At 39.5% G+C, this 12,437-nt stretch overlaps 1 protein-coding gene across 4 annotated transcripts in view; it reads right to left on the bottom strand.

The window, feature by feature from the left end:
• Positions 1 to 12,437, bottom strand: part of DNAJC13 (DnaJ heat shock protein family (Hsp40) member C13) — a 152,232-nt gene that overhangs the window by 90,250 nt on the left and 49,545 nt on the right. For all 4 annotated transcript variants that reach the window (XM_055569685.1, XM_055569684.1, XM_055569686.1 and 1 more), the window contains exons 7-14: positions 10,237 to 10,443; positions 10,050 to 10,145; positions 9,613 to 9,704; positions 6,760 to 6,926; positions 6,576 to 6,655; positions 6,324 to 6,493; positions 5,747 to 5,846; positions 36 to 143 (exon numbers count right to left, since the gene is read on the bottom strand). In XM_055569685.1, coding sequence (XP_055425660.1) covers positions 36 to 143; positions 5,747 to 5,846; positions 6,324 to 6,493; positions 6,576 to 6,655; positions 6,760 to 6,926; positions 9,613 to 9,704; positions 10,050 to 10,145; positions 10,237 to 10,443 — 1,020 coding nt within the window. The remainder of the gene's footprint in view (positions 1 to 35; positions 144 to 5,746; positions 5,847 to 6,323; positions 6,494 to 6,575; positions 6,656 to 6,759; positions 6,927 to 9,612; positions 9,705 to 10,049; positions 10,146 to 10,236; positions 10,444 to 12,437) is intronic.

Consider the following 12,437-nt stretch of genomic DNA (forward strand, 5'->3'; position numbering starts at 1 on the left):
TATCACTCATTATGACAAATTTAACTTTAACTCACCACATGGGAATTAAATTTCTCCAGTAAGTTTTCCAGAAACTTCTTTGAAGAGAGAAGAGAAGCTTTGTTTAGCTGTTCTTGTCTTAAATCATAGTCATCATGCATGGGCTATTGATTAAAAACAGTGATAAATTCATAAGCAGTTGTATAACATAAATGCTATTTATGAAGAGAACTCACTGAACACTGAAAGAACTAAAAACCACATCCTTTAAATTTAAGGCAGAAAGGAAACTTGTGATAAGATAAGCATGCAGAAATGATGATTTCTACTGGGTCTGATAGACTGTGGATAATTTGCCTAAGCATAAATAGTACTGCAAGGGTACTTTTGAGAGAATAAGTCCCAGATCTCCCTCTTAAAAAGCAAATAACACCCATTCTGCCTCCCACAATTTTATACTATAAATTTGAAACTATAAACTTAGCATTTTAAAGCAAGCACTAAAATTAACACCAAATACTTCCTTGTCTCAAGTTGATTCACTTTTGACAGTTGGAATAAACTAAGAACATAAAAGGATTCCAGCGTGATAGTTAGGAGTAAAGATCAAATTCTAATTCTGGTAATGACTATAGCCAATCTTCAGTTCAGTTCAGTCGCTCAGTTGTGTCCGACTTTTTGTGACCCTATGAATCGCAGCACGCCAGGCCTCCCTGCCCATCACCAACTCCCGGAGTTCACTCAAATCCATGTCCATTGAGTAGGTGATGCTATCCAGCAATCTCATCCTCTGCCGTCCCCTTCTCCTCCTGCCTCCAATCCCTCTCAAAATTAGAGTCTTTTCCAATGAGTCAATTCTTCACATGAGGTGGCCAAAGGATTGGAGTTTCAGCTTCAGCATCAGTCCTTTCAATGAACACCCAGGACTGAACTCCTTTAGAATGGACTGGTTGGATATCCTTGCAGTCCAAGAGATGCTCAAGAGTCTTCTCCAACACCACAGTTCAAAAGCATCAATTCTTCGGCGCTCAGCTTTCTTCACAGTCCAACTCTCACATTCATACATGACTACTGGAAAAACCATAGCCTTAACTAGACGTACCTTTATTGACAAAGTAATACCTCTGCTTTTTAATATGCTATCTAGGTTGGTCATAACTTTCCTTCCAAGGAGTAAGCGTCTTTTAATTTCATATCTGAAATCACCATCCACAGTGATTTTGGAGCCCAAAAAAATAAAGTCTGACACTGTTTCCACTGTTTCCCCATCTATTTCCCATGAAGTGATGGGACCAGATGCCATGATCTTCGTTTTCTGAATGCTGAGCTTTAAGCCAACTTTTTCACTCTTCATTTTCACTTTCATCAAGAGGCTTTTTAGTTCCTCTTCACTTTCTGCCATAAGGGTGGTGTCATCTGCACATCTGAGGTTACTGATATTTCTCCCAGCAATCTTGATTCCAGCTTGTGCTTCCTCCAGCCCAGCGTTTCTCATGATGTACTCTGCATATAAGTTAAAAACCAGGGTGACAATATACAGCCTTGATGTACTCCTTTTCCTATTTGGAACCAGTCTGTTGTTCCATGTCCAGTTCTAACTGTTGCTTCCTGACCTTCATACAGGTTTCTCAAGATGGTCTGGTATTCCCATCTCTTTCAGAATTTTCCACAGTTTATTGTGATCCACACAGTCAGAGGCTTTGGCATAGTCAATAAAGCAGAAATAGATGTTTTTTTGGAACTCTCGTGCTTTTTGGATGATCCAGCGGATGTTGGAAATTTGATCTCTGGTTTCTCTGTCTTTTCTAAAACCAGCTGGAACACCTGGAAGTTCACAGTTCACGTATTGCTGAAGCCCAGCTTAGAGAATTTTGAGCATTACTTTACTAGCATGTGAGATGAGTGCAATTGTGTGGTAGTTTGAGCGTTCTTTGGCATTGCCTGTCTTTGGGATTGGAATGAAAACTGACCTTTTCCAGTTCTGTGGCCACTGCCGAGTTTTCCAAATTTGCTGGCATATTGAGTACAGCACTTTCACAGCATCATCTTCCAGGATTTGAAATAGCTTAACTGGAATTCCATCACCTCCACTAGCTTTGTTCATAGCCAACCTTAGACACAGTTAAATTACTTTAACTCTCTCAGTTTCATTTTCCTCAGTTATAAAGAGGGAATAAAAATACTTACCTTATTGGATTATTATGGAGCTCAAATGAGATAATTCATCCAAAATTATTCAACACTACTATTATTTTTTGTTCTAGTGTTTCCACTAATTCTTTTTAAAATTAATTTATGCATTTTTGTCTGTTCTGGGTTTTTCATTGTTGTGCACAGTCTCTAGTTGTAGCAAGTTGGGTGGGCTACACTCTAGTTGTGCTACACCGGCTTCTCGTCATGGCAGCTTCTTTTGTTGTGGAGCACTGGCTCTAGGGACCACGGACTTCAGTAGTTGTGGCTTGTGGAATCCAGAGAGTGTGGGGTTCAGTAACTGTTGAGCAGGGACTTAGCTGCCCTGTGGCAGCTAAGTGGAATCTTCCTTACCAAGAATTGAATCAGGTCCACTGCACTGGCAGGTGAATTCTTAACCACTAGATCACCAGGGAAGTCCTTCACCAATTGTTTAATGGAATTACTTTTAATAAAGATAATAAAATTCACTTTGGGAATAAATGCAAGGTTTTATACACGTGATTTTATACAAGGTTTTATACAAGGGCTTCCCTGCTGGCTCAGACAGTAAAGAATCTGTCTGAGATGCAGGAGGCCTGGGTTCATTCTCTGGGTTGGGAAGATCCCCTGAAGAAGGAAATGGCTACCCACTCCAGTATTCTTGCCTGGAGAATCCCATGGACAGTGGAGCCTGATGGACTACAGTCCATGGGGTTGCAGAGAATAAGACACGACAGAGCAACTAACACATTCAAGTGATTACTTATACTTAATGTATATCATTAAGTCTGCCTAAAATGCTTACTATAAGGAACTTATACTCTACACAAAATTGAAATAAACCAAAAATTTCAGTTTTACAGTTTTCTCCCCACAACAAGCTGTCTGCAACTTAAGAGTTTTACCTCGCAAACCGCTTTCAAATGTGCCTTCTTTAGTTCATCCTACTTCAGCATTTCGTTTCTTACACGATAATTTGCTCTCCATGCCTTTAACTTGACCTCTAATCTATACTTCCCATACCATCCATGAATTTCCTAAAATTCCACAACTGACATGTTACCATTCCTCTGTTGAAAAAATCAGTTGTTCTTTAGCATACAAAACTAGCTTCCTTGATACAAAAGGCTTTTTATGATGGTCTCTGCACATATCTCTAGCTCTAACTCCTAAACCTGTGTGCCTACACTCATATGTTATGATCCAGTCCTATTCAATTATTTTTCGTTTTCCAAATAAACTTTTGCATATGCTAATTATTCTTCCTGCCTCTTGAGAAACCTGTATACAGGTCAGGAAGCAACAATTAGAACTAGACACGGAACAACAGACTGGTTCCAAATAGGATAAGGAGTAAGTCACGGCTGTATATTGTCACCCTGCTTATTTAACTTATATGCCGAGTACATCATGCAAAACGCTGGGCTGGAGGAAGCACAAGCTGGAATCAAGATTGCTGGGAGAAATATCAGTAACCTCAGATATGCAGATGACACCACCCTTATGGCAGAAAGGGAAGAACTAAAGAGCCTCTTGAGGAAAGTGAAAGAAGAGAGTGAAAAAGTTGGCCTAAAGCTCAACATTCAGAAAACTAAGATCATGGCATCCGGACTCATCACTTCATGGCAAACAGATGGGGAAACAGTGGAAACAGTGATTGACTTTATTTCTCTGGGCTCCAAAATCACTGTGGATGTTGACTGCAGCCATGAAATTAAAAGACGCTTACTCCTTGGAAGGAAAGTTATGACCAACCTAGACAGCATATTAAAAAGCAGGGACGTTACTTTACCAAAAATGGTCTGTCTAGTCAAGGCTATAGTTTTTCCAGTAGTCATGTATGGATGTGAGAGTTGGGCTATAAAGAAAGCTAATCACCAAAAAGTTGAAGCTTTTGAACTGTGGTATTGGAGAAGACTCTTGAGAGTCCCTTGGACTGCAAGGAGATCCAACCAGTCTATCCTAAAGGAGTTCAGTCCTGGGTGTTCACTGGTAGGAATGATCTTGAAGCTGAAACTCCAGTACTTTGGCCACCTGATGCAGAGAGCTGACTCACTGGAAAAGACCCTGATGCTGGGAAAACTTGAGGGCAGGAGGAGAAGGGGACGACAGAGGATGAGATGGTTGGATGGCATCACCGACACAATGGACATAGGTTTGGGTGGACTCTGGGAGTTGGGGATGGACAGAGAGGCCTGGAGTGCTGTGGTTTATGAGGTCGCAAAGAGTTGGACACGACTGAGCAACTGAAAACACTGAATTATTCTTCCTTAGGAAAGTCTTCTCACAACTAGAAAATATTTACCTGACCTTTAAGATTCAGATCAAGTGTAACATATTCCATAAAGACTAACCTAGAACCTTTTGTCTTCTCATCACAAAATCATAATCAAATCCTGCTTTTTAGGGATCCCATGGCTCCTACTATATATACAGTTAAATACACATGCGTAGCTCAACATTCAGAAAACTAAGGTCATGGCATCTAGACCCATCACTTCATAGCAAATAGATGGGGACAGTGGCTGACTTTATTTTGGGGGGCTCCAAAATCACTGCAGATGGTGACTGCAGCCATGAAATTAAAAGACGCTTACTCCTTGGAAGGAAAGTTATTACCAACCTAGATAGCATATTCAAAAGCAGAGACATTACTTTGCCAAGAAAGGTCCGTCTAGTCAAGGCTATGATTTTTCCAGTGGTCATGTATGGATGTGAGAGTTGGACTGGGAAGAAAGCTGAGCGCCGAAGAATTGGTGATTTTGAACTGTGGTGTTGGAGAAGACTCTTGAGAGTCCCTTGGACTGCAAGGAGATCCAAGCAGTCCATTCTGAAGGAGATCAGCCCTGGGATTTCTTTGGAAGGAATGATGCTAAAGCTGAAACTCCAGTACTTTGGTCACCTCATGCGAAGAGTTGACTCACTGGAAAAGAGTCTGATGCTGGGAGGGATTGGGGGCAGGAGGAGAAGGGGACAACAGAGGATGAGATGGATGGATGGCATCACTGACTAGATGCAGATGAGTTTGAGTAAACTCTGGGAGTTGGTGATGGACAGGGAGGACTGGCATGCTGCGATTCATGGGGTCGCAAAGAGTCTGACACGACTGAGCAACTGAAGTGAAGTGAAGTGAACCTTAACAGACTGTTAGCAAATTCAGGGAGGAATTTTGTCTTGACATCTTGGTATTTCTTTTTGTAAACATCACAGTGCCTAGTTTATAGGTATGCTTAGCTCAGTTCGTAAAGAATCTGCCTGCAATGCAGGAGACCTGGGTTTGATCCCTGGATCGGGAAGATCCCCTGGAGAAGGAAATGGCAACCCACTCCTCCAGTATTCTTGCCTGGAGAATCCCATGGACAGAGTAGCCTGGCAGGCTACAGTCCATGGGGTCCCAGGAGTCAGACACGACTTAGCGACTCAACTAACTACTACTACTAAACAAATGTTTATTTGAATAAATAAATGGCAGGAAGAGCAAGTTAGGAATTATAAAAACATTGAATTTAACTGAAACAATAAAATCTAGGTTTGTGGAAATTTAAACCATCAGTCACTTAGATTCAGCTTCCTTGAGAAAAACACCAGTACTTACACACATGAGGGCACAGAGCATATCAACAGCTGCATGGATGACTCCATTGTTGCTCCTCTTGAGTGCTTTTACTACCTTCACTCCAAGACGCTCCCGAAACCTCATGGGACAAAACAACAGTGTATAGTAGCAACACCAGAGCATCATTCTATTATTTTACTATAAAAATATTACACAGTAAGTTATTTTAAGTTTCTACTACATTACTACAGCAATTACATATTCTGAATCCCATATCTAGAACATAACAGTTTTCATAATTTTTTTCCTTTGGCAGGGGGGTGGGGGTGGGCAGGGGAGCAGTTGAAGGTTGATTAAAGCTAAAAGGCTTGAACTTCCCATTCAAATTCACCAAAACAAGAGTCAATAATATCATGGGTGAATGTATAAATAAGAGTCAGCAATATCATTTCCATTCATTCATCTTGCTTTTTTATATCTCATGAATAGAAACTACTATATCATCATATTAAAAAGTAACAAGTTTAATCAGATATAAAGAGGTGAATTTGTTGATTATTTGCTATTTTAAGTTTTTCAAATTCTTATTAAAAAAAAAAATATTAAGGCAACTTACTTTGGAAGCTGAGTAAAAGCTAGAAAACCAGCTTTGGAAGCCACAAGCCTCCTCACAGCCTGGAACTGACTCTCAAGTTCTGCATTTGAAGCAACAACATCCCCTTCCTGGGACAATAATGCCGTTATGGCATTATTGATCAGTTTTTCTTTGTTTTCTGAGAAGAGACCCTAGGTGAGGAAGAGTATTTCAAAAAAGTTTCTATACCAAAAATTAATGACAATGAACAAATTATGATACAATTTATCTTACATCCTGCGTCACTGCATGCAGAACTCCACTATATGAAATGTTAGCGTTGAACCTGAACACAGCATCTGCAAAGTTGCCATCTGTAAGGAAATGAATGATTCAAAACGATTTAGAGGTCTGCACTATATTTATTTATTGTTAAGTAGATGGATAGAAATGAAATTATATTTAAATCAATACTTACTTGGAGGTGTAGCCAAGAATCTGAGATGAAGGCTCTCTACCTCCTCATCGACAGGCATGCTGAGTAACCCCCATCGCTGACCTTTATGAGTTGATGTCATTTTTACACAAACATCTCTGTTACCAGAGGCTCTTACTCCATCCAGCAAACTTGCTAATAAGGAATCTCTAAGCAAAGTTAAAAATAAAAAGGTTTTAGGATTGATAATCTATGGAGATTTTCATTTAGAAAGCAGCATAGGGCCTTTAGAAGGTAACCTGCTCAGGGGGGCACCCTGGGTACCAGGGAAGTACTAAAGAGAAGTGGCAGGAGAGAATCTGACCTCCAATATTAGTTCTTCACTTTCCTGTTTCACATAATGTACAAGTTACTAAAGGAATGGATTAACATTTTCCTCTTGTTTTCTAATTTTAAGATTATCTTTAACAGTTTTACTGAGAGATAACTTAAAAATCACAAAAGTCATTCAATTAAAATGTCGAGTTTGGTAATTTTTCATAAATTTATACAGTTGGACAATCATTACCACAATCCAGTTTTTATACATTTCCAGCACCCGAAAAAGTTTCCTTGTGCCCATTTGCAAAAAACTCCCTAGCCCCAGGCAACCATTTATCTGCTTCTTTCTCTACAGTTTTACTTATTCAAGAAACTTCATCAAGAGAATAAAAAGACAAGCCACAAGTTGGGAGTAAATATTTACAAAAGACCATGAAATTAAAAGACGCTTACTCCTTGGAAGGAAAGTTATGACCAACCTAGATAGCATATTCAAAAGCAGAGACATTACTTTGCCAACAAAGGTTCGTCTAGTCAAGGCTATGGTTTTTCCTGTGGTCATGTATGGATGTGAGAGTTGGACTGTGAAGAAGGCTGAGCGCCGAAGAATTGATGCTTTTGAACTGTGGTGTTGGAGAAGGCTCTTGAGAGTCCCTTGGACTGCAAGGAGATCCAAGCAGTCCATTCTGAAGGAGATCAGCCCTGGGATTTCTTTGGAAGGAATGATGCTAAAGCTGAAACTCCAGTCCTTTGGCCACCTCATGCGAAGAGTTGACTCATTGGAAAAGAGTCTGATGCTGGGAGGGATTGGGGGCAGGAGGAAAAGGGGACGACAGAGGATGAGATGGCTGGATGTCATCACTGACTCGATGTACGTGAGTCTCAGTGAACTTCGGGAGTTGGTGATGGACAGGGAGGCCTGGCGTGCTGTGATTCATGGGGTCGCAAAGAGTCGGACACGACTTAGCGAGTGATCTGATCTGATCTGATAAAGGACCATTACCCAAAATATACTAAAAACTCTTAAAATTCAACAATAAAAGGAACAACCCTATAAAAAAAGGATCCTACAGCCTGGGTGGGAGGAGGGTTTGGGGGAGAATGGATACATGTATACATATGGCTGAATCCCTTTGCTGTTCACCTGAAACAATCACAACTTTGTTAACTGGCTATATCCCAATACAAAATTAAAGTGGGAAAAAAAAAGGAAAAAAAAAATGATCCAAAATACTATATGATGCTTTATACCATATAACATCAGGAAAATGCTAATTAAAACAAGATACCACAACATTAGTGTTAGAATGGCCAAATCTGAAATACTGACACCACCAAATGCTGATAAGGATGTGGAGAAACAGGAACTCTCATTCACTGCTGGATGGAATGCACAATGGTAGAGCCACTTTAGGAATACAGTTTGGCAGTTTCTTATAAAACTCATCAAACTCTTACCATCTGCTCCAGTGACTACATTCCTTTGTATTCACTTAAAGGAGTTTAAAACATACCCACACAAAACCTTCACACAGGTTTAGTTGTTTTACCATGTGGTGTCAGTTGCACTGAGTGTATTTTTATCAAAGTAACTGGCTCAGTTCAGTTCAGTTCAGTCACTCAGTCATGTGATCTCACTCTTAGTGACCCCATGAATCGCAGCACACCAGGCCTCCCTGTCCATCACCAACTCCCGGAGTTCACTCAGACTCACGTCCATCGAGTCAGTGATGCCATCCAGCCATCTCACCCTCTGTCGTCCCCTTTTCCTCCTGCCCCCAACCCCTCCCAGCATCAGAGGCTACATCAGGTAGCCAGAGTAACTGGCTACCATTATCCAAACAATTTAAGAATGAAAGTGAAAGGTATTATTTTTAAATACTTAAAAAGTGTTAAGTTTCAGAAGCATACTTTATTTTCCATCCTTTGATTTAATATCAAGTAATCATTTTTATGGTTTTTCCAGAGGTCACGTATGGATGTGAGGACTATAAAGAAAGCTGAACACCAAAGAATTGATGCTTTTGAACTGCTGTGTTGGAGAAGACTCTTGAACTACAGGGAGATCCAACCAGTCCATCCTAAAGGAGATCAGTCCTGGGTGTTCACTGAAAGGACCGATGTTGAAGCTGAAACTCCAATACTTTGGCCACCTGATGCAAAGAGCTGACTCACTGGAAAAGACCCTGATGCTGGGAAAGATTGAGGGCAGGAGGAGAAGGGGACGACAGAGGATAAGATGGTTGGATGGCATCACCGACTCAATGCACATGGGTTTGGGTAAACTCAGGGAATTGGTGATGGACAGGGAGGCCTGGCATACTGCGGTTCATGGGGTCACAAAGAGTTGGATACGACTGAGCAACTGAACTGAACTGAACCATTTTTATACTCTTTCAAAACTTGACGACTAAATGAAAGATATTTTAAACATGCAACAAAATAAAGTTGTCTTTTCCTTCATTACATAATTTTAAAGTTCTAGATAAAATTTCTTTGTTTTTCCTCTTTGATGAAGCACTTTGCCTTCCACACACTAAGATCTCAAAAACTAGATGAATTAAAAAAAAATACCTCTCTGTTGAAGAGTATTTCCGTATTTGGCCTTTTATAAATTCAATGGTAAAAAGCTGTGGATTTTCTGAGTCACAAACCAATGCAAACACCTAAGGAACACAAGAAATAAGTTCCATGAAAGATGTTAGTTTTATGGTATTCCATTAGAAAAACTACACATCATTTAGTTGACAAAAGTCAATATTTAAAAATGTAATTTGGTTATAATATCAGAATTTAAGAGCTGCTTAAAAGTTTCATTCAAATTTTCATATAATAATAAAAAGTTTTCATTATATACTTGAAAAACAAATTTTACAATATTCATTGTTCTAAGATCAATAAATACAGATTGTTTCCTGTTCTTTAGGCATAAAAAAATATTAAAACAGAAAGAAAATTATTCTAATATATAAACAGGAAGAAATCTCATTTAAACTATTACTGAAACTTACTTCTCCTAAGGGCTTCAATGTTGCAATATTATAGGTTGCTGGATCACGTTCTACTAAACATGTTTCTGTAAGCGCTAGAATTCTTTTTACAGGTTCCTTCAAACAAAATTGACATATATTAAAAAATTATTGAAGAAAAATGTCAAAATCAGATGAACAAATTTTCACTTTTAACATATGAGCTTACCGAATGTCTAGGTGATATTTTCTGGACTATAAACTCTGCTAAAGATGTGATGGATTCATCAGTGCTGTATTTGCCAAATCGAAGGTTCAAATATTGCTCAAATTCTAAAGGCTCTTTTCTGATCCGCAATGAAATACCTATATAGTTGCCAGCATGATCTATTGCACTTTTGATAATTTCTTCTCTTTGCTCTGATGCAAATAAATGCTGCATAAATTTTGAAATTTAAAATGTTAGGGTTGAAATCATTAAAATGTGACCATAGTGAATCAACTCATAGGAAAGTGCCTGAAGGAGCAATTCTAGGAGGAAAAAAGGTAGATCTTATCAGAAGTAAATAAGCAGTATGTTGTGGCTGATTATAAATTAAAATCAAAGTCTGAAATATAAAGCCTTGCAAATAATCACTGAAAGGAAATTATCTCATAAATTCTCAGAGTCTGGTTCTCATCCCCGTGTGGAAAACAGCACTCTAGGGCTCCAAAAAAGGCCCCAGGAACCGCAGCCAAGTCCAATGGAGGTGCTGGATACTACAGTGGACAGAATTCCAGTTTCAACTAAGGTAGCTCTGACTTCATCTGTTTTTATGCAATGGGCTTTCTTGCAAGATTACCTTGAAAAATGCTTAAATGCTCACCAAGTCACTGGCCTATGAATATTACAAACCAACCTCCAGAGTGTATTAAGGATAAGGTACTGCTACTTGCATGTGGTACCTGGAGGCCAAAAATGCTGTGAAGGGCAGGACAGGAGAATCCCACAAGACAGACCCGTCCTGCCCGGAATACCAGGAACTACCCTGCTGAGAAACACTGGATCAGATCATGTTTTAAAATCCGATTTCATTTCCAACAGCTTATCTCAGTCACTATGGATGCAGAAGATATCAGTTTCTTGAATGAATCTGTCATGGTCTCATATCTGTAGTGAATTGACTCATTTTAAGAAGACATACAGATGGCTAACAAACACATGAAAAGATGCTCAACATCACTCATTATCAGAGAAATGCAAATCAAAACCACTATGAGGTACCATTTCACACCAGTAAGAATGGCTGTGATCCAAAAGTCTACAAGTAATAAATGCTGGAGAGGGTGTGGAGAAAAGGGAACCCTCTTACACTGTTGGTGGGAATGCAAACTAGTACAGCCACTATGGAGAACAGTGTGGAGATTCCTTAAAAAACTGGAAATAGACCTGCCTTATGATCCAGCAATCCCACTGCTGGGCATACACACTCATTTTAGCTAGTGTTTTTTAAAAGGCAGACAGTATGCTTAGCTTCCTGCAACTCAAATGGTCATCCAAGGACCAGGAAAGTCAGCATCACCTGTGAGCCTGTTAGATGTATAGCATCTCAGTTCCAACCTCAATCCTAGGGAATCAAAATCTGAGAGTGAACGAGATGCCCCAGCTGATTTGTATGCACCTTCAAGTTTGAGGCACACTGCCACATACAATACTATGAATAAACGTGTTCCCAAACTTGCCTCAATGTTCAGCTCAATTCCAGAGTTTTAAAAATTGTCATTGCTAGGCCTCCCATTATATTAATTGAATCAGTATCTTCAGAAAATGAGCCGAGGGCACAGTGGGCTTAAAAAAAAACTCTCCAGGTGATTACAATGTGAAGCCAAGTTAAACCCATGGACCTACATATTAAGGTTACCAAGTTTGACGTCACCTATCATTTAAAAAAAGTAACATATCTGAAAAAAATTAAAACTGCTTGATGCCAACAAGCAATAAAACATGTTGGCAATTGACAAGTGTCACAATTCTTATCCTTAATGTTTACCTTATGCATTGGAAGGCTTGATGAATTAATGTCATTCTGTTAAGATCTGTGAAGCTGTATTACTGTAATTAAATATGTTTTCCACCAAGAGGTTAATCATTATAAACTTCTACCACACAGGGAAGAGACAAACCTTTGTGCAGCACTATGACAGGAGGTTTTAGGCTACTTTAGGGTGGGAAAGGGAACTGATTTTCTCTTGGATTATTTATTTTTTGGGTCTAGACTCAGCGGTAACAAAATGTCTACATGCACATTCCTAGATGAGTGGCACTAGGCTGGTATCCATCATCTGGGTGAAGTGAGGACGGGACAAGGCCTGTAACTCTGAAGAAGCTAACATGTTTTGTAAATCAGATCACTCACCCCATCCATCATTCTCTTTTCTTTTTGCTACACT

This window comes from Bubalus kerabau, chromosome 2, assembly GCF_029407905.1.
Source record: "Bubalus kerabau isolate K-KA32 ecotype Philippines breed swamp buffalo chromosome 2, PCC_UOA_SB_1v2, whole genome shotgun sequence".
In the NCBI taxonomy this organism is placed as follows: domain Eukaryota; kingdom Metazoa; phylum Chordata; class Mammalia; order Artiodactyla; family Bovidae; genus Bubalus; species Bubalus kerabau.